Below are 27,733 nucleotides of genomic sequence, written 5' to 3'. Positions count from 1 at the left end.
CGGCTTGCTGGGGACCTACATTGACCGATTCCACCGTGAGACCCACTCTCCATCCTACACAGGCTGTGATCTTGTTTCCCTTATGGGATGTATTTCTATGTTGCTAATGACCCATTTTGCTTGATTTTATTCATGTGTATGTTAAACTAAATTTATGATGCATGGCGGTCCATGCGTTTTAGCGTATGTATAAATAAAATGTTATTTGGTTTTATAAACTGGTTTTTGGTCTGATCCTTCTACTCCCACTGGCCTGCAAAGGCCCATCTTTCTCTTTCAATTTTTTGAGTGTGGTTATTATTATTAATTTAATTTATTTTTTAAATGTAAAAAAAAAAAAAATAATATTTTTTTCTTTTTTTTTTAATTATTAAAAAATAAATTCTTTTTTTCCCCAATTATTAAAAAAAAATTATATTATATATATATATATATATATATAAAAATATTTTTTTTCTTTTTTCCTCATCGCCATGCCACAGCCGAAGGCCCCTTTCACACGGGCTGTCTGATCAGGTCCGCCTGTCAGTTTTTCAGGCAGACCTGATCGGACCCTTCATTCTCCTCTATGGAGCAGTAATCTGCCGCCATCTTATCCTGTCCGCCAAAAGCAGACGGATGGTGGTTCTATTTTCTACCCATCCCGTGGATCGGATCAGATGGCATCGGATGGAAAGAGACAGACAGTCTGTTTTCATCCAATTGCGCTATAGAGGAGAGTGGGGTTCTAGTTGTATTTATGTGTAAATTTAGTATCCGTTTTATTAAATAAAGCTTGGTTGTTAGTTTAAAAAAAAAAAAAAAAAAAAAACTGGCTCCTAACTAACTGGCTTCTAGATTTCAGGAAAATTTGTCAAGCCCTGTTGTACAGGGATTAAAGAGGCTGATACCAAGTCAAATGCAGGTACTTGTGTGTGTTTTCCTTTCTGCTTGGCGTTCAGCTTTGAGAGATTGTAAAATGCTTCCTGCAATGTAATAATTCTCAAGAGGACTGTCCATTTAATTTTATCCACCTGTAAAATCCTAAACTTGGTTCTTTCTGGGCAGATCTATCTGCTGCAAAAGGTTGCCAGGTGCAGCAGCGTCTTCATAGCAACACAATTTCTATAAGGAATTCAATACTCAGACAACAGAGGCACCTTTTGGCTACAGAAGCAGATAAATGTTTCATGAACACTTCCATGACAAAATATGCATCATACAAAATGCAGCTGCAAACATGTAAATGACAAGAGCACAAGTTCCATACAAAAGATTTATTTAACAAATTACACAGAAATAACAGGCACTATGATTCCACAGATTTGGTTTCCACTGGCTGTAGCTTTTTACAAATGACCAGCTCATCCTTAGTGTTTAGGTAAGCGCCAGCCATTTCCTCTTCTGTTGGAAGGCCATATGGCAGTTTCAATGGCTTAACTCTGGGGGGGTAAAGAAAAAAAAGAAAACATCTCATGTATGAAAGCCACCGGATTAACATGGCATCAAATTAGCTCGCATTTTCAAAGTGTAACATAAGTAAATACAGCATTCTTGATCTTGTCACTACAAGTTTTCTTTAACCACTTGCCTACAGTGCACTTTCACCCCCTTCCTGCCCAGACCGATTTTCAGCTTTCAGCGCTCTCACACTTTGACTGAGAAATACTGTACCCATACAAAAATTGTGTCCTTTTTTTCACACAAATAGAGCTTTCTTTTGATGGTATTTGATCAATACTGGGTTTTTTATTTTTTGTGCTATAAATAAAAAAAAGACTGAAAATATAGTGAAAAACTTACCGTTAGTTCACTGGTAACGGCTTTTCTCTTCAATCCTTCCAGGACGGCCTACATTTGGGAGATTGTGGCTCCGCCTCACAGGAAACACAACTAATTTGCAGCTGTTTAAAAGGGTCCCACCCCTCCTTAGCTCCAGTAATAGGAAAGTAGTTTCCAACCGAACTTTAAGGAATATAGTCAATCAAACAGCTACATATAAATACATATACATTTATATATACATATTCTTTTAGAACTCACCACCACATAGGGCGGGAAGTAGGCCGGCCGTCCTGGAAGGATTGAAGAGAAAAGCCGTTACCGGTGAACTAACGGTAAGTTTTCTCCTTTCATCCTTCCAGGACGGCCTACATTTGGGAGGATGATAAAGGAATCCATACTGGCCTACCTTAGGGCGGGACCACTGCCTGTAAAACCTTTCTGCCAAAGGCAAGGTCTTGTTGCGACAGTACTTCCACACGATAGTGCTTTAGGAAGGTATCTTGACTGGACCAAGTGGCAGCATGGCGGATCTGTTCCCAGGATGCTCCGGCTTTTTCGGCCCAGGAAGTTGCCATGCCCCTTGTGGAATGTGCCTTTAGAGTTGTTGGTGTGGGGGTACCTGACACCTTATATGACATACTAATGGCTTGTTTAATCCACCTAGAGATTGAGGGTTTTGATGCTTGTAAACCCTTCCTTGGTCCAGAATGCAGAACCAACAAGTGACTAGATCTAAAACTCTTGGTTCTTTCTAGATATGCTAGAAGGCATCTTCTAACATCTAAGCAATCGAATTTTTCTTCTTTTGCACACTTAGGTTTCTCACAAAATGATGGGAGAACCATCTCTTGATTCTTATGAAAAGATGACACTACCTTGGGCAGGTACAGTGGATCTGGTTTAAGAATCACCCTGTCTGTGAGAATTCTCATAAAGGGTTCTTTTATGGATAAGCTTTGCAAATCTCCCACTCTCCTGGCTGTGGTGATTGCTAACAAAAAGGTTAACTTAATAGACAAAATATTTAAACTAATTTTGTTTAAAGGTTCAAACGCATTACTAGATAATGCCTCTAGTACTAGCGTTAAGTTCCAGGCTGGAACAATAGTTCTGTTAATTGGAGACACCCTTCTCTGAGCCAACAGAAATCTTTTAATTAAAGGTTCTTGGGCTAACCTTTTGTCTAAAAAAACAGAAAGTGCCGCTATCTGTACTTTAAGGGTGTTCACCGCCACCCCCTTATCTACCCCATTCTGTAAAAAATCCAGGATCCTTGGGGTTGAGGCAGAGGAATCCTTCTTCTGACTCTGCCAAGTACAAAAAGTTTTCCAGATTTTGGAATAAATTTTTCTAGTTACTGGCTTTCTACTAGAAAGGAGGGTCTCAATGACTCTGTCTGAGCATCCTTTTTCTTTTAATATTTGGCGTTCCCTATCCAGATTGTTGATCTGGGGTGAATCAGAGTTCCTTGTAGTGATAGATCTAGTATTTTCCGAGGTACTGTCACTAATAGAGACACCAGGGTTGCAAATCACATCGTTTTTGGCTACCCAGGCGTGACTCGGATGAGGCGTTGTTGCGACCATCCTTGAACTCTTGATATTCGATTCTGTAGTGGAAAGGCATAGGTTAGCTTGAAAGGCCCAGGTATTACTGGGGCCTTCAAGCCCAGCATATCCTTCTGTACTATCAGAAGGGAGAACTGCTCTACTTTTTGGCTCTGCTGCGTGACAAACATGTCCACTTCTGATTGCCAAATTTATTGGACCAGGTGTTAGAGAATTATGGGGTTCAGTTCCCATTCTACCTGTTGGATGAGATGGTAACTGATTCCCAGTAGATCTGCTGGTTTTATCCAAATCCACATATCGTCCAGACACGGGACCAAACTTTGGCCTAGTAGGTACAGAAGACCTACTACCTTGACCCAAATTTTTGTAAAGATCCCTGGATTTGCTGCCAAGCAAAAAGGAGAAGCTCTGGGCTGTCCACGTGCAGCCCCCTCTTCTGTAACTATGGTGCATCTGAGAACTACTTGATGTTCCCCGTACCTTGGAACATGTAGGTAAGCATTTCTTACACCCAACATTGTCATACAGACATTTTGGTACAGATTTTTTCTGACCATGAACTTCTGTTCTATTTTTAAGGGACAGGTCATAGTTAAATTTGGTACCAGTTGCGAGACCAACTCCAATTGGTACCCTTCCCGATGCAGAAGTTAGGGACTGGCAGAGATGTTTTCCCATTGGGAAGCAAAATGGGTCAGTCTGCCCCCTACACTGACGCTGACGTCAGTTAGATTCTTTAGGTTTAGGCCCAGGTTTAAGGAACAACAAATTGTCCCCTTGTTTTCCTTTTCCAGAGCCTTTCTTCCTGGCCTTAAATGGTCTTTTTTGATTCTTGCCTTGGAAGTTTCGAAAGGAATATCTTCCTGATTTGTCCTTTCTCTTGGTGGGGAACTTTTTCCCCTTTTCTGCAGATCTGGACAAGGTATCATCAAGTCCTGAACCGAACAGTAATGAACCTTCAAAGGGCAGGGCACAAAGTCTTACTTTGGAGTTTGTATCACCTTCCCAAGCTTTGACCCAAAGCGCCCTTCTAGCAGAATTTACTAATGCTGCTGTTTTAGCAGATGCTGTTAATGACTCCACAGCTGCGTCTGCCAAATAGGACGCGGCTTTACTAATCATGTTTAAGGAATCTATCAGATCTTGTGATCCTGCCATACTGCGGACACGTTTTAACAGTTCCTTAAGCCAAAAGTCTGTATTCCTGGCCATACAGGTATCAGCTAAGGCTATAGTTGTATTATATGCATTAGAATCCCAGGCCTTACTTAATACGGATTCAATCCTGCGATCCATAGGATCTGTAATATGCCCAACATTTTCAAAGGATAAATCGGTTCCTTTTGATAACTGTGCCAGGGGAGCATCAAGTTTAGGATTTTTTGTGAATACCTCCAATTCTTGAGGCTCAAAGGGAAACCTTCTTTTCCAGTTTTTTGGTCTGGATAAGGCATGTGTAGGCACTTTCCATTCCTGGTGTATTATGTCTTTTAATGACTGGTGAATGGGAATGGTTCTGTACTGGGCTTTCCCCAAGCCCTTGTACACTTTGTCTTTGCAAGAAGACTTCTTTGCCGGAATAGGAATTTCTTCAGTGTCATATACCACTTTAAGAAGACCCTGCATATATTCCAAGGAAAAAAGATTTTTAACTTTTTCCCCTTCACTGTTATTTTCTGAGTCCGCCTCTGAACTAGAAGGGTCTCTTAAATAACTAGAACCTTCTTCTGGATCCTCTTGTTCCCTAACTTGTGTTGAGGGAATGGATAGAGAATCTTCCCAGAGGGATGGGGGTCCCCTTGACCACCCACCGTCTTGGGAGGACGCATTATCTGCTCCTTCCACTGCTGGGACTAGAGGGATAGCTGCTGTAGCCTTAAAGGACTGTACTGTAGCTACCATTTCCTCCCTCATAGATTTAAGCAAATCTTTCATTAGGTCCTGCCCTGCCAATTTATTAATGCAAGTCTGACATAAGGGCTTTGTGTAAGATTTAGACAACCTAACCCTGCATTCCCCACATTTTTTAGTTGAGGATAAGGGTCTGGCAGGGGCTTCCTGTGCCGGTGGCGTACCTGTGACAACACATGAAAAGACAAGAAGAGAGGACACCATGAAGCGACATAACCTTCTTGCCTACCACTATGGCAATATACAGGAAAAAGCATGGCATGGCATACCTGTCACATAATAGACAGCAGTCGGCCGCCATCGGTATCACTTACCCGATCCTGTCGCCACCTGCGTTGCTGCTTTCTCCCCTGTAAGGATTGCGGCTGCTTGTGTCTCTTTCTGGGGCTTCCGCCCTCTCGGAGTCGGAGAGTCAGCCATGGTAGTACAGAGTTCGCTCCGATCCGGCGTCTCCTCCACGCTGGGTTTCTTCCGGGAGTCAGCCGCTCCGCCCCTTCCGCCGGAACTTCCTGTCTCCATAGCGAGGTTTGGGGCTCACCGCTCGGCGGGAAATTCGAAATCCTTACCGCCCAGCGAAGTGAATGGAGGAGACTTCCTGCAGAGACCAGCAGGACTTCAGGTATGAGGGACCTTCACCACAAGGCAAACCGCACTACCTGGTATGTTTGGCGACCTGAAAGCTCCTTTTTCCAAGGACACAGCTAGGGAGGAACCTGCTATTAGGCCGACCGAAGCTGCCTTCCAGGGGTACCGTCTTGGCCAGCTATTTGCCTCGGGTTAGTAAAAAAACAAACGTTCCGATGTGAGGTTGGAAACACAACTGAACTGGAGCTAAGGATGGGTGGGACCCTTTTAAACAGCTGCAAATTAGTCGTGTTTCCTGTGAGGCGGAGCCACAATCTCCCAAATGTAGGCCGTCCTGGAAGGATGAAAGGAGAAAAACGCATTTTTCTTTGTTTCTGTCATAAAATTTTGCAAATTAGTCATTTTTCTTCACAAATTTTGGCCAAAATTTATACTGCTACTTATCTTTGATAAAAAAAAACCAAATAAGTGTATATTATTTGGTCTTTGTGAAAGTTATAGAGTCCACAAGCTATGGTGCGAATCATTGAAAATTTATCACACTTGATCACACCTGATGTACTGAAGGCCTATCTCATTTCTTGAGACACTAAAAAGTCAGGAAAGTACAAATACCCCCCAAATTACCCCTTTTTGGAAAGTAGACATTCCAAGGTATTTAATAAGGGGCATGGTGAGTTTTTTGAAGTTGTCATTTTTTTCCCACAATGCTTTGCAAAAATGAAGATTTTTTTTTTTACAAATTGCCGTATTAACAGGTTATTTCTCTCACACAGCACATGTATACTTGCAACTACACCCCAAAACACATTCTACTACTCCTCCTGAGTATGGCGATACCACATGTGTGAGACTTTTTCACAGCCTGGCCACATGCAGAGGCCTAACATCCAAGTAGCAGCGTCCGGCATTCTAGGAGCATAAATTACACATATAATTTCCTGACAACCTATCGCACTTTTGAAGGCCCTGGAGCACCAGGACAATGGAAACCCCCATAAAATGACCCCATTTTGGAAAGCAAACAGCCCAACGTATAATTTTTGAGGCATAATGAGTCTTTTGAATATGTCATTTTTTTCCACAAGTTTTTGGAAAATGTGGAAAGAAAATGAAAAACACATTTTTTTTAAAAGCTGTCCATTTATGCAATATTTCTAACACATAGCATGTACATAGCAAAAATTGCACCCCAAAATACATTCTGCTATTCCTCCTGAGTATGGCGATACCACATGTGTAACACTTTTTCACAGCCTGGCCACATACATAGGCCTAACATCCAAGTAGCGCTTTACACAAAGTTGTCCATTTATCCACTTTAAGATTGGGCCTATTTTTGACACTTGGTGTTTACAAGCTAAAAACTACTTGGAACCCCCAAACATTATATATATTTTTTTAGCAGAGACCCTAGAGAATAAAATGGAGATCGTTGCAATATTTTTTATCACACCATATTTGCGCAGCAGTCTTCCAAATGCAATTTTTTTGAAAAAAATTCACTTTTTTTGAACTAAAAAATAAGAAAACAGTAAATTTAGCCCAATTTTTTTCCATAATGTGAAAGATAATGTTACGCCGAGTAATTAGATACCCAACATGTCATGCTTCAAAATTGCGCATGCTCACAGAATGGCGCCAAACATTGGTACTTAAAAATCCCCATAGGCAACATTTTAAAAATTTCTGCAGGTTACTAGCTTAGAGTTATAGAGGAAGTCTAGGGCTCAAATTATTGCTCTTGCTCTAACGATCGCGGCGATACCTCACATGTATGGTTTGAACACCGTTTACATATGTGGGCGGGACTTGCATATGCGTTTGCTTCTGCGCGCGAGCTAACGGGGACAGGGCGCTTTAATTTTTATTTTTTTTTCCTATTTATTTTATTTATTTTTTTTATTTTTACACAGTTTAAAAAAAAATGTTTTGATCATTTTTATTCCTATTACAAGGAATGTAAACATCCCTTGTAATAGAAATAGGCATGACAGGTCCTCTTTATTGTGAGATCTGGGGTCAAAAAGACCTCACACCTCACAACTACACTAAAAAATAAAAAAAATAAATTGTTGAAAGAGGAAAAAAAAAAACAAAAAAAAAAAAAAGCGGCCCTTTAACCACTTTACCACCGGAGGATGTTGCTGTCTTCCGTCCAGGCCACTTTTTGCGATTCGGCACTGTGCGACTTTAACTGACAATTGCGCGGTCGTGCGACGCCGTACCCAAACGAAATTTACGTCCTTTTTTTCCCACAAACAGAGCTTTCTTTTGGTGGTATTTGATCACCTGTGCGATTTTTACTTTTTGCGCTATAAACAAAAAAAGAGCGTTTATTTTGAAAAAATAACAATATTTTTCACATTTTTTTATATGAAATTCCCCCCCAAAAAATGTAAAAATCAATTTTTTTTTAAATTTTTGGCCAATTTGTTTTATGCTACCTATGTTTAGTAAAAAAAAAAAATCGCAATAAGCGTATTTTGATTGGTTTGCGCAAAAGTTATTGCGTTTACTAACTAAGGGAAAGATTTCTGTCATTTTTGGTGTTTTTTTTTAACGCGTAATGGCGGTGATCTGCGATTTTTTTTGCGGGACTGCGACATTGCGGCGGACAGATCGGACCCTTGACTGACATTTTTGACACTTTTGGGGGTACCAGTGACATTTCTACAGTAATCAGTGCTATATATATGCACTGTTACTGTAAAAATGACACTGGCAGGGAAGGGGTTAATTTTATTGGAGAGGGAGGGGTTAATGTATGCCTGGTGCTTACTGACGTGTGGGGGGGGGGGGGAGGTGACTGTGTGACAGAAGGACAGATCGGATGTCCAGCTATGCTGAACACTCCGATCTGTCAGTCCCTGTCACTATGGAGATCCTGAAATGTAAAAAATCCGCGCTTAGGATAATTCTAGATTTCTAGTATTTAATGTTGGCTGCAGCCCACCTTTATACTATATTGCTAAGAATATAGTGAGAATGAAGGAAAAGGAGGGGGAAGGTGTATGGCGCTGCCAAAAAGTGCTAATGTTTCTAGATGTCCAAAAAATAGGTGTTAAGGGTATATACAATATAAATCACCACTATGAATAAAGTGTCCAGTGCATCGTATGTGTCTTCCTAATAAATGTGCATACTAAAGGATAATTCAACTATGTAAATGATAAATATTGTGAAAAAAAGTGGATACAAAATAGGTGAAAATTGGTATGATAAGAAAAATATATGAAATGTATGAATTATACAAAATATAAAAACTATATGAAAGGTGTGAAATATACAAAATATAAAAATAAATATATAAAATGAATCCACTTAAATCTACAGCCGTAAAATACAAAACATCAAGTATGACTTAAATGAGGTGCACAATAGGTATATAAATATTATGGCAGCAATAATACAAGAATAAATAAGTCCGTTACACCTAAGAAAGAACGAATAGTCCCACAATGCTAAAAAAAAAAAACTTTTCCTAAAAAACAGGGCAAAAAAAGGTGACTTGAGTGCAGGTGTTCTGATGATAAATATTAAAGGTGCTCAGGTATATGGTGACCATTCAGTGCTCCCCGCACCCCTTGGACCGCACTCACCAGAACGATGTACCCCTGCAGGGGTATCAGGCCTTGAATCTATAATCCTGGATCTCCTCCACTGACCATCAAAGTGGTTGGGTGGTCCAATTATCTGCCCGAATCTTGTAAACCCGGTTCCGTGGTGTTAGGAAACAGAGAAGCCCAAACACCACATGTGAAGGGAGGCAAACAGAAGCACTGCAGCAAGGAGGTACACCTTCGGACCCTAACACCACGGAACCGGGTTTACAAGATTCGGGCAGATAATTGGACCACCCAACCACTTTGATGGTCAGTGGAGGAGATCCAGGATTATAGATTCAAGGCCTGATACCCCTGCAGGGGTACATCGTTCTGGTGAGTGCGGTCCAAGGGGTGCGGGGAGCACTGAATGGTCACCATATACCTGAGCACCTTTAATATTTATCATCAGAACACCTGCACTCAAGTCACCTTTTTTTGCCCTGTTTTTTAGGAAAAGTTTTTTTTAGCATTGTGGGACTATTCGTTCTTTCTTAGGTGTAACGGACTTATTTATTCTTGTATTATTGCTGCCATAATATTTATATACCTATTGTGCACCTCATTTAAGTCATACTTGATGTTTTGTATTTTACGGCTGTAGATTTAAGTGGATTCATTTTATATATTTATTTTTATATTTTGTATATTTCACACCTTTCATATAGTTTTTATATTTTGTATAATTCATACATTTCATATATTTTTCTTATCATACCAATTTTCACCTATTTTGTATCCACTTTTTTTCACAATATTTATCATTTACATAGTTGAATTATCCTTTAGTATGCACATTTATTAGGAAGACACATACGATGCACTGGACACTTTATTCATAGTGGTGATTTATATTGTATATACCCTTAACACCTATTTTTTGGACATCTAGAAACATCAGCACTTTTTGGCAGCGCCATACACCTTCCCCCTCCTTTTCCTTCACTATGGAGATCCGCCCGCTGTGTTTACACACAGCGGGCGGATCTCCAGACTCGATCCCCGACGATCGGGGCAGAGCAGCGGCAATCGCCGCTGCTCCTCCCATGGCCCGACTCCCGCTGTGAATGAACACAGCGGGAGCGAGCCTCCGGCGGCGCGTGAGCGCCGCCCACAAGGGGCGGAGTCCAGCGACGTAGGTCTACGTCGCTGGACGGGATCGCGGCACTTTGCCGCAGTAGCCTCCATGTGAGCGGGGCTAAAGTGGTTAAACCAGTTGCTAGGCAATGTCTTTTGACGTAGCTCCGGTCCTCCAAGACCATAGAGTCGAGTGAGGGCCATCTTGCCCTCACTCGACTTCCTGTCTCTGAGTATCCGGGACCGGATAGTTTTCCCTGCTGCTGGCGGGTCCAGTAAGCTGGGAAAACGTCTGGGACGCGGCAGGAGGGGGGGGGGGGGGCACCTCTTCCCCTGCACCGTAAGAGTAATTACGCGGCGAATCCGCCACTGGGACCACCCTTATCTGAAAGCCGACCGCCCGCCGTTTCAAAAAATACCGGGGTTATGGGGGCTATCTGCTGCCATAACCCCAGTATTTAGCTTTTTATGGCCGACGCATATAGTCGTTAGGCGGTCAGTAAGTGATTGCATGTATATGGCAAACAGGTGACGATGACTGATGGGGTGACAGGTGACAATGACTGATGGGGTGACAGGTGACAATGACTGATGGGGTGACAGGTGACGATGACTGATGGGGTGACAGGTGACGATGACTGATGGGGTGACAGGTGACGATGACTTATGGGGTGACAGGTGACGATGACTGATGGGGTGACAGGTGACGATGACTGATGGGGTGACAGGTGACGATGACTGATGGGGTGACAGGTGACGATGACTGTTGGGGTGACAGGTGACGATAATTGATGGGGTGAAAGGTGATGATGATTGATGGGGTGACAGGTGACGATGATTGATGGGGTGACAGGTGACGATGATTGATGGGGTGACAGATGACGATGATTGATGGGGTGACAAGTGACGATGATTGATGGGGTGACAAGTGACGATGATTGATGGGGTGACAAGTGACGATGATTGATGGGGTGACAGGTGACGATGACTGATGGGGTGACAGGTGACGATGACTGATGGGGTGACAGGTGACGGTGATTGATGGGGTGACAGGTGACGATGACTGATGGGGTGACAGGTGACGGTGATTGATGGGGTGACAGGTGACGGTGATTGATGGGGTGACAGGTGACGGCGATGGTCACTGATGGGTGACAGGTGACGGCGATGGTCACTGATGGGTGACAGGTGACGGGCGATGGTGCACGGCGGTACTGATGGCAGTCTCTGGTGACCGGTGAACTTTAGGCTACGTTCACATGTGAGCGTAGCGATCGTGGGCAGAATCACTGCGATTCTGCCCGTGATCCAGAAATCATTGCAAATGGTGGGACGCCTGTGCGTTGCCCGTGATTTGCAATAGCACCCCAAACGCTGTGCGATGTTGCTGCGATTTCCGCCTGCCGAATCGCGGTAACATCATGCAAACAACGCATGACGCCCCAAAGAAACTCTTGTACCTTTTTTGGGCGTCATGCGATGTTTGCGCGATGTTACCGCGATTCGGCAGGCGGAAATGGCGGCAACATCGCACAGCGTTTGGGGCGCTATTGCAAAAAACGGGCAACGCACAGGCGTCCCGCAATTTGCAATGATTTACGGATCGCGGGCAGAATCGCGGTGATTCTGCCCGCGATCGCTGCGCTCACATGTGAACGTTATGGGTGTCAATTTCTGGGCACTGATGAGGTGACTGTTGGATGACAGGTGACATTGGGGGGGGCTGAGGACTGTGTGGGGACCTTTATTTGTGTGATTTTACTTTTACAGGTACACAGAGCAGTAACTCACTATTTCTAGTTCTTCTCCCCTCATACTGGAAACTGTATGAGGAGAGAAGAGCTAGTAACAGTGAGTTACTGCTCTTTGTTTACATTTTGTGATCGGCTGTAAATGGATTCACAGCCGATCACAACTGATGGATTCACAGCCGATCACATAGTAAATGGATTCACAGCCGATCACATAGTAAACAGTCACTATCAGTGACTGTTTACTACTGCCGGTGACAGCTGTGTTCCTACGGAACACAGTGCCACTGACATGACCGCGCTGCGCGCTCCCGATCGTGCATGCGCGGTCATCTCCCGGGCGCCTCCATTGTGATTGGCTGTGTCATTGGAACACAGCTGATCACGTGGGAAACAGCCATGCCCATTGGCTGTTTCCCCCCTGCCGGTGACGGGGGATGTCCCGGGGACACCCCGACACCGGCAGTGCAGGGCGGCGCGCACGTGATCGCGCACCTGCCCTGCATTCCTGGGATCACGTCATATGATGTCTTCCCAGGATAATGGTCGCACCGCTCCGCCGTCAATTGACGGCGGGCGGGCGGCAAGTAGTTAAAGACAAGCATATCATTTGCGTGTGAAAAGACTGCAGCAGCTGCCTCAAAATCCAGATACTGGTTCCAGCTTACTTGTATCACTTTTTTCCCTTTAAACAATCCTGAGCTGCCCCAGGCCATTTGTACAAGGCCCTGTATTCTGTTGGGGCATTGTGTGGCAGATAATGATGATGGTATTGAAGCTATTGGATCAGAATGATATCTGAGTATCTAGTACAGTGGTCTCCATACTGTGGATGCAGTCCTTTGCTTGCCTTTATACGGCCCTTGGGGCACTGATATGAGACACTATTCCTCCTGGTGACACCAACAATGGGGCACTATTTCTCCCACTGACACCAAAGATGGGCCACTATTCCTCCCCCTAATACTAAAGATGGGGCACTATTCCTCCCACTGACGCCAAGACAGTTTCTACTCCCACTGGGCACAGTCCGACCCCCCTAAAGTCTGAAGGACGGTGAACTTGTCCTTTTGCAGTGAACTTGCCCTTAGAAAATTTGGAGACCACTGATCTAGTATATTCAGAAGAGAGTTTAAAAAATCCAAGATTCCCTAAATGAAAATGTAGTATTTTGCATATATTTATATTTAAAGTATGTATTTACTACTTTATTGTTTGGTACTAAAATGAAAATACTATATATAAATGTCATTGTTTTAGATTGGCAAATATACAGTAAAATACTATATATGATTGATTACATTCTGTACCCCAGCAAATATACAGTAAAATACTATATATGATTGATTACATTCTGTACCCCAACTCTTCCTCTGGCTGCACCTGCACCTTTCAGCCCTATAGCCTATGCGGCTGTGTTCCAAGGCCAGAGCTGAAGGGAGATCCCAGGAAATACAGTCTCAGACTTCTGCCAAAATTTAAACAAGCACAGAAGGCCTCTCATTGGATCACACATCTATACTATATGTACATATGCAATTAAGGAGAAGAGGGATTAACCACTTTCCGCCCGCCCTATAGACGATTAATGGCGGGAAAGTGGTTGCATTATCCTGACCGGACGTCATATGATGGCGGCAGGATAATGCGCTCTGTGCGCCCCCGGGGGGCGCGCAGAGCGGCGATTGGTGATGCGGCGTGTCACACTGACACACCGCATCTCCGATCTCGGTAAAGAGCCTACTGACGTAGGCTCTTTACCATGTTACCAGCCGTGTCCAGTCACGGCTGGTCACATAGTACACATGAAGAGCTGTTGATCGGCTCTTGAGCCAGCCAGTGCCCTCCCCATCAGTGCTGCCCACCAGTGCCCATCATTGCCACCCACCAGTGCCCAATATTGCCCACCAGTGCCCATCAGTGCCGCCCGTCAGTGCCGATCAGTGCCGCCTATCAGTGCCCATCAGTGCCACCTATCAGTGCCCATCAGGGCCGCCTATCAGTGCCCAGTGCCACCTATCAGTGCCCATCAGTGCCACCTATCAGTGCCCATCAGCGCCACCTATCAGTGCCCACCAGTGCTGCCCATCAGTGCCCATCAGTGCTGCCTATCAGTGCCACCTATCAGTGCCGATCAATGCCGCCCATCAGTGCCCACCAATGCTACCTATCAGTGCCACATATCAGTGCCGCCTATCAGTGCCACCCCATCAGTGCCTCCTCATCAGTGCAGCCTCATCAGTGCAGGAAAAAACATATTTTTTATTTACATAATTGTATTGTTTTTCAAACTTTTTGGTCTTTTTTTTATTTGTTTAGCAAAAAAGAAAAAACCTTGCCGTGATCAAATACCACCAAAAGAAAGCTCTGTTTGAGAGGGGAAAATTACATAAATTTGGTTTAGGTACAGTGTTGCATGACCGCGCAATTTTCATTCAAAATGCAACAGAGCTAAAAGCTGAAAATTGGCCTGGGCAGGAAGGGGGTGAAAGTGCCCTGTATTGAAGTGGTTAAGTTACATAGTTACATAGTGAGGTTGAAAAAAGACATCAGTCCATCCAGTTCAACCTATGATGTGTGTGTGCTTGCTTTTAACCGTACATTGTGTACCCCTGTATGTTGTGGTCTCCAAGGTGTCCATCTAATAGTTTTTTGAAACTATCGATGCTCCCTGCTGATACGACTGTTTGTGGAAGAGAATTCCACATCCTTACCGCTCTTACAGTGAAGAACCCCTTACGCATTTTAAGGTTAAACTGCCTTTCCTCTAGTTTTAGTGAGTGGCCACGTGTCTTATTGTATCTCCTTACTCTGAATAGTTTGTTCCTTATGCTAGGGTCGCCAGTACAGTATTTGTACATTGATATCATATCCCCCCTCAATCGTCTCTTCTCCAGAGAGAATAGGTTCAGTGCTTGTAGTCTTTCCTCATAGCTGATGTCCTCCATTCCCCTAATTATTTTTGTTGCCCTTCTCTGGACTCTTTCCAATTAAACCCAGAAAGATACCTAGCTGAATGCATTGATTATTTATTTCTAAATTATGCTTTTAAGGGTTTTGCCATGCTATGGATCAACAGGTTTTGGGGTTATGAGAATGCAAGTGCAAGGTTTTTAATGTATGTAGTTTGGGCTTTTGAACTCTAAAGAAAATATTGCTTTTACAAGCTCATACAAAAGTGTGAACACTATAGCCAATACAGCCAAGACCTGAAGTTATCACCTATACTTTTTGGGGCTAATAAGTAGGGGTATCCCCCGAAGATGTGCGTTCGCACAAAACGGGTTGGTGGGGCCTTACGTGCTGACATCACGCAGCCGCTTCCGAGTTCTGGATCGGCGGCCATTACTGTAAGTCCAGCCATGTTTTGTTTAGTGTACACCACATGGATGCTTTTAAGTGTATTTTAATGAACAAACCATAAAATAAATGCTACACTATATTATACATCTCGGGCTCCGTGTGTTGAGCATTTATTGACTAGGACTCCCCCCCCAGTGGAGTGTTGTAAATCCGGAAGATTGATTGAGCGTATACTGGAGACTTCATATGATTGGAATGGTGTTTAATGCTGTTTATTAACCACTTGCCGACTGCCCAACGACTATTTACGTCGGCAGTCAGCCCCTCACAGGCAAAGCGACGTAGTACTACGTCACTAGCCTGTGAGGCTCTAGGGAGCGAGCGCTCGCCGCCGGAGGCGCGCTCCCGCTCGCTCACGGACCCCCCCCGCACGTGTGCCCGGCGGACCCGATGTCCGCTGGGCACTCGCGATTGTCCGTTACAGCGGGAGAAAGGCAGGCGGCTAATGTAAACAAAGCCGCCTGTCATTCTCCCCTGTGTAAGAATTGAGATCACACGGTTCTGCAATGTAGGACCGTTGATCTCTGTTCTTACACCTCAATCCACATCCAATCACAGTTAGAAGCACGCCCCTAGGGACACACTTAAATCCTCCCTCTCAAAAAAGTTAACCCCTTCACTGCCAGTGTAATTTTTACAGTAACAGTGCATATGTATAGCACTGATTACTGCAGTAATGTCACTGGTAACCCCAAAAGTGTCAGTCAAGGGTCTGATCTGTCCGCTGCAATGTCGCAGTCCCGCAAAAAAAAAAAAAAAATTGCAGATCGCCGCCATTACTCGTTAAAAAAAAAAAAACAGCAAAAATGACAAAAATCTTTCCATTAGTAAACGCAATGCTTTTGCGCAAACCATTCAAAATACGCTTTTTGCGATTTTTTTTACCAAACATATGTAGCAGAAAACAAATTGGCCTAAAATGTTAAAAAATTTTGATTTTTACATTTTTTTGGGGGAATTTCATATAAAAAAAATGTGAAAAATATTGTTATTTTTGCAAAATTGACGCTCTTTTTTTGTTAATAGCGCGGTAGGTGATCAAATACCACCAAAAGAAAGCTCTGTTTGTGGGGAAAAAAAGGACGTCAAATTTGTTTAGGTACAGCATCGCACGACCGCGCAATTGTCGGTTAAAGTCACGCAGTGCCGAATTGCAAAATACCCCCTGGTCAGGAAGGGGGTAAAATCTTCCGGGGCTTAAGTGGTTAATAACTTTCCGGTGAGTGCATATAGGTGAAGGAAGAGCACCGGAGACACATCTGGTTTTTGTACTGCTACACAGAGTCAATATTAGAGGACATTTTATTAGCTGTTATATCAACCATAATTTTTCTGCACATTTCGGTATATGTGGAGATCTCCTTTATGGACACTATATGATCACATTTAAAGCATTTACTAGAATTATTAATTTATGCATGTTTTTTCAAGCTTATTAGGATAAGTTATATGATTTAAGGTTTTTATACGCTGAACTTTTTTTTATTTTAAATATGTACTAGGTTGGTCACTTTTTTGTGCTAGCAGCTCCACCTCCTAAGCGCTCGCTGATTTTTATTATTATTGGGGCACACAGAAAAATGTTCCTGAAATCTATGAGGTACACATGATATAAACATCCATCATGGTGCCCAGTATTTTAAATTTTATATGCGAAGATCTAAGAAAGACATATAAATATACCTGACCAAGTGCTTGATAATTTTAAGCTGTTCGTTGACTCCTGGGATGTTCTTATGTATTACTGGCTTTTGAGCCTGAAAAAAAAAAAAAAAAATTAAAAAGAAATCTTGTTTAAACAATGTACATTATATGTTTATAATATAAAAACAATGTAGATTTCATACATATATCCTGTTGCACATCTGTCAAAATAATTACACTACCTTTTGAAGTCCAAGCTTCCTTACTACATCCTTTTCCCAATATGGTCTACCAATAAATGATCGTATTCTAGTGACAATATGTAACTTGTGTGGTTGTTCAGCATCTCCCCCATATTTTTCATGGTCTTCTGGCTTTGGTTGAAAAGTCTAAGTGCATCATAAAAAACAAAAACAAAAAAAAACAAAATACACACAACAGGATCACAATAAGATTTATATACAAAACAATTCAAATAACATAAGCAAATAAAAAGGTTACACATTGAAACAACGATATTTGAGATATAGAAAGGTTAAACCATCAAACAGCTTCTTGGAACTCTCAGAGACAAAATTTGCACATCTACCGGGGAAGATGTGTAGATGTAATCCCATTTTACAGGTTAGAAAAACACTAGATTACCAAAAGTATTGGGACACCTGCCTTTACACGCACATGAACTTTAATAGGATCCTAGTCATAGTCAATAGAGTTCAATATTGAGTTGAACCCTTTGCAGCTATAACAGCTTCAACTCTTCTGGCATAGCTGTCCACAAGGTTTAGGAGTGTGTCTATGGGAATGATTGACCATTCTTCCAGAAGCACATTTGTGAGGTTTGGCAATGATGTTGGATAAGAAGGCCTGGCTTGCAGTCTGCTAGTTCATCTCAAAGGTGTTCTATCCATTTGAGGTCAGGACTCAGGCCAGTGAAGTTCCTCCATCCCAAACTTGCTCATTCACGTCTTTATGGACCTTGCTTTGTGCAGTGGCCCAAATCATTTGTTGGAGGGGGGGGGGGGGATTATGGTGTGGGGTTGTTTTTCAGGGGTTGGGCTTGGCCCCTTAGTTCCAGTGAAGGGAACTCTTAAGGCGTCAGCATACCAAGACATTTTGGACAATTTCATGCTCCCAACTTTGTGGGAACAGTTTGGGGATGGCCCCTTTCCTGTTCCAACATGACTGCGCACCAGTGCACAAAGCAAGGTCTATAAAGACACGGATGAGAGAGTTTGAGGTGGAAGAACTTGATTGGCCTGCACAGAGTCCTGACCTTAACCCAATAGAACACCTTTGGAATGAATTAAAAGTGGAGACTGCGAGCCAGGCCTTCTCATCCACATCAGTGTCTGACCTAATGTGCTTCTGGAAGAATGGTCAAACATTCCCATTTAGACATTTCTAAACCTTGTGGACAGCCTTCCCAGAAGAGTTGAAGCTGTTATAGCTGCAAAGAGTGGGCCAACTCAATATTGAACCCTACGGACTAAGACTGGGATGCCATTAAAGTTCATGTGTGTGTAAAGGCAGGCATCCTAATACTTTTGGCAATATAGTGTATGTTCAGGGCTGAGTAGCTGTTCTTGGGATTTAAAATAGTTCTAAAGGACACATCCTGCGTATGGCAATGCTAGGCATACAGGCAGCCACCACACACTGCAAGATACATTATAATTCCGGGCTTTTGAGAAACAGGAAAGACTTGTAAATTTACAAATCTCAATTCTCGACAGTACTATGCTTTATTACTTATACTCGGATCTGTTGACTTTTTGTACATTGCTTCTTCAAACATTACTGTATTGACAGGAAACACTTTCCAAGTCTGAAAACACATAAGACTATTTATTTTAGATTATTTTTGATCATTTAATTTTATCTGTTTGTATGGAAGTATTTACATGCAAACACAAGACTTCAAAAGAGATAACAGTAAGCGCTCACCTCTTCAGGAAGACGAGATCTTGTGACTTTATGGCGGACCAAGACAGGCCATACCAGTGACAGGGCAGGGTGTTCTGTAAAGAGCTGCATACCAAACATATAGTCAGCAAAAATAAGCATTATTTATTAAAGGGAAGCAGTCACAAAGAAGAAGATGACTATGTAAGAATACTCCATGGGAGGCTACAATTCTCTGACTCTTGAGCCGCGTGCTAATTCAAGGACAGTGACGTTGAAACTACTGTATTCAGCTTCCAAGAAAATGATATAACTGACCCAGAACTGGTGTGCAGGCCAGAAGTCACAGAATGCTAGCTTCCATCATAGACTTCTTACAAGCATTTGCATCTGGCATTTCGCATTCTAACAAGTTAACTTTAAAGAGACCCTGTCGCCAGGCCATTTATTTTATTAATAATATTCCCATGAGGCTAAATGAAACTACAGTTAGTCCAGATAGTACACATTAAAAAGACATGTCCAGATAGTACAATCATACATAGGTAGTTAAAAATGACCAATGAACAAACAGCCGGCTGCCCATTACCAATCAAAATGGGACATTTATAGCAATAGATAAGAGATAAACAGGCACAATTTAGTAAAGCGGAACTAAACTCTTCTATCCGAGACACAGCTGCACAATTATTCATTTAAAAATCTGGATCTCGATTCAACCCCTAAAATAAATGTTTTGCCTTTAGTTATACTTTAAACTTTCTTTTTGGAAACTTTAAAATCAGTGTGTTTAGTTGTGCTTTAAAAAATGCCCAATTATGTCCCAAGAGGATTCCGCATTCACAACACCAACTAAACCTAATCAGGAAGTTAAAAAGATTAAGATGATTAAAGCTCCAGTAAACATATTTACATTTGTCATCATACCATAGTGGTAATAGAAGTGAAAAATAGCTCCTTAGTATAAGAAAAGCAAAGAGGCCATACAACCATCCCCAATCAACATTATTTCAAATCCTTAGCCATGCACATGATTAATACTGCTAGAATGTGCATCTCAACACTTTGGCACTCTAAACAGATTCCTACATTAACCTTCCTAGCGGTATTCCCGAGTGTGGCTCAGGGTTAAATTTCAGTGCCAAAAGCGGTAACACCGAGCCACACTCGGGGTACCGCTAGGAAGATCGCTGGATCCTGTAAGAGAGGGTACTCCCCTTGTCCCCGGGATCCAGCGATGTATCCCGGCAGTGTGTGGCGGCGGATCTTCCTCCCGATGCTCTGTGTGCCCCGGCTTCCGTCTCCTGCGACGTGATGCTCGCAGGGGGGTGGAACCGGCGGCAAATGCAAAAAGTAAAACACCCAAACACACTGATACATTGCAAAAATAAAATAAATTCACATTAGTTTACCCCCCAGTGCCCTTTCCTGCAGTTTTATTGTATTTTTTATATTTATATATATTGCACGATTAATCGTATGAGAATCGCGATCTCGATTCACCCCCCCTGACGATCTAAACCTGACATATGCTCGATTCTTTGCATAGCTGTGGAAAAAAAAAAAGCCTCCCGGCAAACGGCTATCAGCATAGTCTCCCAGTAACTATAAACAAAATGATTACATTGTATCTTTTCCTTCCCTCTGCCAGGAAGAAAGGAAGTTTAACCTTTTAAAGACTAGAACCTTTTCTGACACTTGTTGCTTGCAAGTTAAAATAATTTTTTTTTCGCTAGAAAAGTACTTAGAACCCCCAGACATTTTATATATATTTTTTAGCAGAGACCCTACAGAATAAAATGGCGATTGTTGTAATATTTTATGTCACACTGTATTTGCGCAGCAGTCTTTCAAACGCAATTAATAGACTTAAATTAAACTTGAATAAAAAAAAAAAAAAACGCAACTGTAAAGTTATCCCAATTTTTTTTTTTTTTTTTTTTTTACACAGAGAATCGTGAGAGAATCGTGATCTTTATTCCAAGCTAAAAAATCGTGATTCTCATTTTGGCCAGAATCGTGCAGCTCTAATATATTGTGTGTGTGTGTGTATATATATATATATATATATATATATATATATATATATATATATATATATATGTATGTATACGTGTACACATACATACTTTAACTTACATACATACTTTAACTTATTTATAGTTTTTTATTATATTATAATTTTTTTTTTTTTTTAAACGTTATCATACCCGAGATGTTATAAAGAAGAACGCACAGTAAAAAAAAAATCATTTGCAAATAGTTGGTTTGGGCTGTTCATTCTTAAGAATTACATGCAAAATAATGGTACCGCTTTCAGCACCTAAAATCCGAAAGAATCATACAGCTAGGGAGGTTAAAGGAATAATTTACACAAATCAATAAGGTGGCGAATATGGAGACGCTTATACATATAACACATGATAGACTTTTTAAGAACTCCGAGACATGGGCTTGCTAGCTACACTTTGAATCCACTGGCAAATTCAAGAGTGTTCTAGAAACCTTACTGTGTACCCATCACCTCTGCATTGGATTTCGTTATGTGATGCAAAAAGACCATTGCACTGACATCTAGTGGTAATCCAGTGTAAGTAAAACATGGTATTTTACATGTCTGTAAAATGGAACAATCAAGTTTACTTGCAAGTTTGGATTAGTTAGTTTATCCCTTAGTTAGACCCCTACCTTCATCTTGTTCCCTCTTGTTAGTTTACAGCCTCCAAAAAAGGCACAAGGTGTAGAAGCTCATTTTCTGTTTACACTTTGATTTGACTGGTGAACATCGCTGTATTGCGTTTTAACAAGTAAAACTATGTTGGATTAAAGTGGCTCTAAAGCCTGAAAGTTTTTTTTTCACCTTAATGCATTTTCTGCATTAAAATAAAAAAAACCTTTTCGTACGCGGCTTCCCCCTTTTACTTACCTCAGCCCGACCCAGCACTGTGCACGAGAGCAGAAGCCTCCCAACTCCCTTCCTCTGACACAGGAGTGGGCTCCTGCTACTGTCAAGCACAGCCAGTGAGAAGGGAGCGGGGGGTAGGGCACAGCTGCAATCTGTGTGTCTATAGGGGGGGATTAAGGGGCAGGAGCCAGGAAGGGAGCTGCAGGCATGGGACCCGAGAAAGGTAGGATCAGGGCTCCTCTGTGCAAAACCACTGCACAAAGCAGGTAAGTATAAACCTGTTTGTTATTTAAAAAAAAAAAACGTTTACAATCCATTTAAACTGCCATATCTTATAGTATTATTGAGCTGTGTGTGGAGGGAGCTTATTCAGGAGGTGATCATGCTTGCAGGTTGAACCAAGCTTTAAAATGGTGCTCAAAACAAAACAGAGCATAATGCATTCCCTCTCCTGAGTCAACTTCCAGAGCTTTCCTGGCCGGGTTATTGTGTATTTAACGCAGTGCCATGGCCTCCTCGCAACTATGAGGAGCCTTGAAAACATGACCATGACTACAGGGCATTGCTACATTTGGCTCCAATCCCCCAATGGGGAAAACTCCTTCTTACCATGACCCGCGTCTCACCTCCCCTCCATTCTCAGGTATCCCGCAACTTAAAGCGAAACTCCACTGAAAAAGAGACGTTCCGCTTTAAGTCCTCCTCCTCTGCCACATTTGGCTAGCTTTGACAGGTACCCGCTCCAACTTCAGCTCGGATTGCCTAGGATATCTGAGCAGGAGTTCTACTCTCACTCTACCTATCTGCAGTCCTCTAGGAAACATAACAGGTTCCAGAAGGCTGAAGGGCCATTCACAAGGTGCAGCATGGCTTGCGCATGCGCAGTGGGCAGCTGGCTGCGAAGCCGCAAGCAGCACAGCTGGTTGCCCACAGTTATGATGCCAGCGCCAGGGGAACCTGAAGGCTAGTGAAGAACTAGCACGGGTGGGTACAGCGCTGGATCCCTGGACAGATAGGTGTCCCCTTATTAAAAGTTAGCAGCTACAATATTTGTAGCTGCTGACTTTTAATTATTTTTTCCCCCAGAGTGAACTTCCTTTTTAAGAGATGGTCTCTTTCTCTTCCCCCTTCCCCTCCTTACTGATCGTTATGTTATGTACAGTGGGTACGGAAAGTATTCAGACCCCCTTAAATTTTTCACTCTTTGTTATATTGCAGCCATTTGCTAAAATCATTTAGGTTCATTCTTCTTCCTCATGAATGTACACATAGCACCCCATACTGACAGAAAAACACAGAATTGTTGACATTGTTGCAGATTTATTAAAAAAGAAAAACTGAAATATCACATGGTCCTAAGTATTCAGACCCTTTGCTGTGACACTCATATATTTAACTCAGGTGCTTTCCATTTCTTCTGATCATCCTTGAGATGGTTCTACACCTTCATTTGAGTCCAGCTGTGTTTGATTATACTGATTGGACTTGATTAGGAAAGCCACACACCTGTCTATATAAGACCTTCCAGATCACAATGCATGTCAGAGCAAATGAGAATCATGAGGTCAAAGGAACTGCCTGAAGAGCTCAGAGACAGAATTGTGGCAGGGCACAGATCTGGCCAAGGTTACAAAAAGATTTCTGCTGCACTTAAGGTTCCTAAGAGCACAGTGGCCTCCATAATCCTCAAATAGAAGACGTTTGGGACGACCAGAACCCTTCCTAGAGCTGGCCGTCCGGCCAAACTGAGCTATCGGGGGAGAAGAGCCTTGGTGAGAGAGGTAAAGAAGAACCCAAAGATCACTGTGGCTGAGCTCCAGAGATGCAGTCAGGAGATGGGAGAAAGTTGTAGAAAGTCAACCATCACTGCAGCCCTCCACCAGTCGGGGCTTTATGGCAGAGTGGCCCGACGGAAGCCTCTCCTCAGTGTAAGACACATGAAAGCCCGCATGGAGTTTGCTAAAAAAACACCTGAAGGACTCCAAGATGGTGAGAAATAAGATTCTCTGGTCTGATGAGACCAAAATAGAACTTTTTGGCCTTAATTCTAAGCGGTATGTGTGGAGAAAACCAGGCACTCCTCATCACCTGTCCAATACAGTCCCAACAGTGAAGCATGGTGGTGGCAGCATCATGCTGTGGGGGTGTTTTTCAGCTGCAGGGACAGGACGACTGGTTGCAATCGAGGGAAAGATGAATGCGGCCAAGTACAGGGATATCCTGGACAAAAACTTTCTCCAGAGTGCTCTGGACCTCAGACTGGGCCGAAGGTTTACCTTCCAACAAGACAATGACCCTAAGCACACAGCTAAAATAACGAAGGAGTGGCTTCACAACAATTCCGTGACTGTTCTTGAATGGCCCAGCTAGAGCCCTGACTTAAACCCAATTGAGCATCTCTGGAGAGACCTAAAAATGGCTGTCCACCAACGTTTACCATCCAACCTGACAGAACTGGAGAGGATCTGCAAGGAGGAATGGCAGAGGATCCCCAAATCCAGGTGTGAAAGACTTGTTGCATCTTTCCCAAAAAGACTCCTGGCTGTATTAGATCAAAAGGGGGCTTCTACTAAATACTGAGCAAAGGGTCTGAATACTTAGGACCATGTGATATTTCAGTTTTTCTTTTTTAATAAATCTGCAACAATGTCAACAATTCTGTGTTTTTCTGTCAGTATGGGGTGCTATGTGTACATTCATGAGGAAGAAGAATGAACCTAAATGATTTTAGCAAATGGCTGCAATATAACAAAGAGTGAAACATTTAAGGGGGTCTGAATACTTTCCGTACCCACTGTATCTGCTGTACTTGTCTTCACTCTCTCCTCTTTACTCTTGACGGTATGCCTCTGGCCACCTTTACCGGCAATATTGTATGAAAATTCAATAAAAACCTAAATTCCTCTGGAGTCATACTGCAACTTGCCAATACCGGTTCCAGTGTGAGGACAGTATAGGCAAATAAGCTGGAGCTAACAGTAGTTTTTAAGCATTCTAGCTCCCAATAAAGATTTACTGCACTCATAAAGCATGGCCACATAGATTTTCCAAATTACAAAAGGTTGACATGTCAAGGATGCACATTTAATGTGACCAGTCCCCTCTAAATGAAAAACAAAGGGCTACGAAAACTTTTAGAGCCCATTCAGACAGGGGCGACACGACTTGCTGGGGCGACCTCGGCGCGACATGCACGGACTTCATATAATTGAAGTCAATGCAAGTCGCCTCCAGGTCGCCCCAAAGTAGTACAGGACCCCTTTTCTAAGTCGGAGTGACTTGTTTCACTCCTATTAGAACGGGTCCTGTGCTAATCAATGGCATGCGACCGACCACGACTTGTCAGGCGACCAAGTCGCCTGACAAGTCGCGCTAGTGTGAATGGACCCTTACATGTCCAAGTGCCTATTTATTTTATAGAAATGTCACTACAAAAAATAAATAGTAAAAGCTTTGTTTACGGTAAACTACCAAGCATAGGGATAAAAAGATGAACATGTCTGAGATTTACCTTTAATCCTACTGTTCTTGATTGCACAGCTTTATAGAATCCCAATGCCATTCTTATATACTCAGCTTCCAGTGTTCCAAGAGAGCTAATAAAAAAAAAAAAAGAAGAGGAAAAAAAAAAAATTTAGTAATGAGTGCAAAAATAAAAATGACATGGTATTGACTTTTGTCCCCAGTCACAAAAAATACAATTATAAAGACATCTTACGCAAAGCTAATTGTTACAGACATGAATCTGGATTTTACTTTCCTATATAATAAAACAGGACATTTAAAAGACACAAATCTGGATTTTACTTCCTTATATAATAAAACAGTACGTTTAAAAAAAAAAAAACAGATTTTCAATAAACCATTTCTTTATAAAACTTTGTATCTTTTATAGAGTCCAAAAGACAGAAATTAACCACTTAAGCCTCGGAAGCTTTTACCCCCTTCCTGACCAGGGTTTTTTTTGCGATTTTTTACTGCGTGACTTTAACGGACAATTGCGCGGTCGTGCGATGCTGTACCTAAACAAATTTGACGTCCTTTTTTTCCCCACAAACAGAGCTTTCTTTTGGTGGTATTTGATCACCTGTGCGATTTTTTGATCATGCGCTATAAACAAAAAAATTAACGTCAATTTTGCAAAAATAACAATATTTTTCACATTTTTTATATGAAATTCCCCCCAAAAAAAATGTAAAAATCAAAAATTTTTAACATTTTCGGCCAATTTGTTTTATGCTACATATGTTTGGGAAAAAAAAAAAAACGCAAAAAGCGTATTTTGATTGGTTTGCGCAAAAGTTATCGCGTTTACTAACAAAGGGAAAGATTTTTGTCATTTTTGGTGTTTTTTTTTTTTAACGTGTAATGGCGGCGATCTGAGATTTTTTTTGCGGGACTGCGACATTGCGGCGGACAGATCGGACCCTTGACTGACATTTTTGACACTTTTGGGGGTACCAGTGACATTACTGCAGTAATCAGTGCTATACATATGCATTGTTACTGTAAAAATGACACTGGCAGGGAAGGGGTTAACTGTATTGGAGAGGGAGGGGTTAAGTGTGTCCTAGGGGTGTGTTTCTAACTGTGATTGGACATGGCTATTAGTGTAAAAACAGAGATCAACGGTCCTACATAGTAGAACCGTCTGATCTCCATTTTTACACAGGGGAGAATGACAAGCGGCTTGTTTACATTAGCTGCCCGCCTTTCTCCCTTCCCGGCGAACGATCGCAAGTGACCAGCGGACATCGGGTCCGCCGGTCACACGCACTGACTTGTTAGGGAACGAGCCGGGGCGGGGCTGACCGCCGCAGTATATGTACTTGCGGCGGTCAGCAAGTGGTTAAGCAGAGCTTTACAAATAGTAGCAGAAAGTCCTGCAAAATATACCTGTAAGGAAAGAAGTTAGAGTCTATACTTCCCTTACTCCGGTTTTCTGCCCACAAAGCCTAGGTGAGAATATGATGCCATGCTGATGCTTCTGCACAGGACTGCAGTGATGTCTTGTGATTTTTAGAGTACGTAACATTCCCCAGGAATCTCCAGGGAATCATAGTGTCATCATGATCATCAGCGTACCAACATGGCTAAGGCAAGTATACAATATTCTCCTTCACAGGAATATTTTTGCAATACTGTGAGGCCAAATTTACAGGGGAGGAACCCAGACCCAACAAGCAGGTTGCTTTAAAATAAAGCTATAGGTAAAACTTTTTTCATTTTTGATAGATTAAAGGATAAATTCATTTTTTTTTTTTTTAATAATAACAAATGCACATTTTTTGAAGGTAAAAAAAATGTGCATTTATTTATTTTTTTGTTGCAGGAGCCTGTAAAGCAATGCATCAACGGATTGCTGATGCCATGCAGGTCTCCTACAGATCTGTTAGAGTATCGACTTGCTCATTCCTCGGAAGCCGATACATTCTGAAATGAGGACTCAATGAACTACCACAGCGCGGTGGTAGTCCACTGAAAACTACAAGCTGACAGCCGCAAAGAATGTTGGGACTTTAAATTCCTTTTGAACACAGAGCTCTGTGTATGAACGACGTAGCCATGTGGGTGAAGCCCTGCACGGCCGTGCTGGTTTCAAAAAGTGACAGCTTTAGCCACAATTTGTTGTATTACAAAGTGTGTAAAGGC

At 42.3% G+C, this 27,733-nt stretch overlaps 2 protein-coding genes across 2 annotated transcripts in view; one reads left to right on the top strand and one right to left on the bottom strand.

Moving 5' to 3' along the window:
• MITD1 (microtubule interacting and trafficking domain containing 1) overlaps window positions 1-27,733 on the top strand; it is a 236,909-nt gene that overhangs the window by 151,527 nt on the left and 57,649 nt on the right. The window lies entirely within an intron of this gene.
• MRPL30 (mitochondrial ribosomal protein L30) lies at window positions 1,242-25,676 on the bottom strand. Its single transcript, XM_082247342.1, has 5 exons — window positions 25,593-25,676; window positions 19,219-19,302; window positions 17,514-17,660; window positions 17,311-17,384; window positions 1,242-1,421 (listed from the first exon to the last, which is right to left on the bottom strand). Exons 1-5 carry the CDS (start codon window positions 25,641-25,643, stop codon window positions 1,289-1,291), a joined length of 489 nt encoding a protein of 162 aa, XP_082103468.1. The 5' UTR covers window positions 25,644-25,676; the 3' UTR covers window positions 1,242-1,288.

Source organism: Pelophylax lessonae, assembly GCF_965119305.1.
Source record: "Pelophylax lessonae genome assembly, chromosome: 2".
Classification (NCBI taxonomy): Eukaryota; Metazoa; Chordata; class Amphibia; order Anura; family Ranidae; genus Pelophylax; species Pelophylax lessonae.
This window is presented reverse-complemented; position numbering and strand designations above follow the sequence as displayed.

Excerpts from the sequence above, each read along its gene's own strand:
- MRPL30 (XM_082247342.1), bottom strand. The coding sequence starts at position 25,643 with ATGGCATTGGGATTCTATAAAGCTGTGCAATCAAGAACAGTAGGATTA. Across the intron at positions 19,303-25,592 it reads CAAGAACAGTAGGATTAAAG|CTCTTTACAGAACACCCTGC; the intron begins GTAAATCTCAGA and ends TTTGGTATGCAG. Across the intron at positions 1,422-17,310 it reads ATTATCAAGCACTTGGTCAG|AGTTAAGCCATTGAAACTGC; the intron begins GTATATTTATAT and ends TTACCCCCCCAG.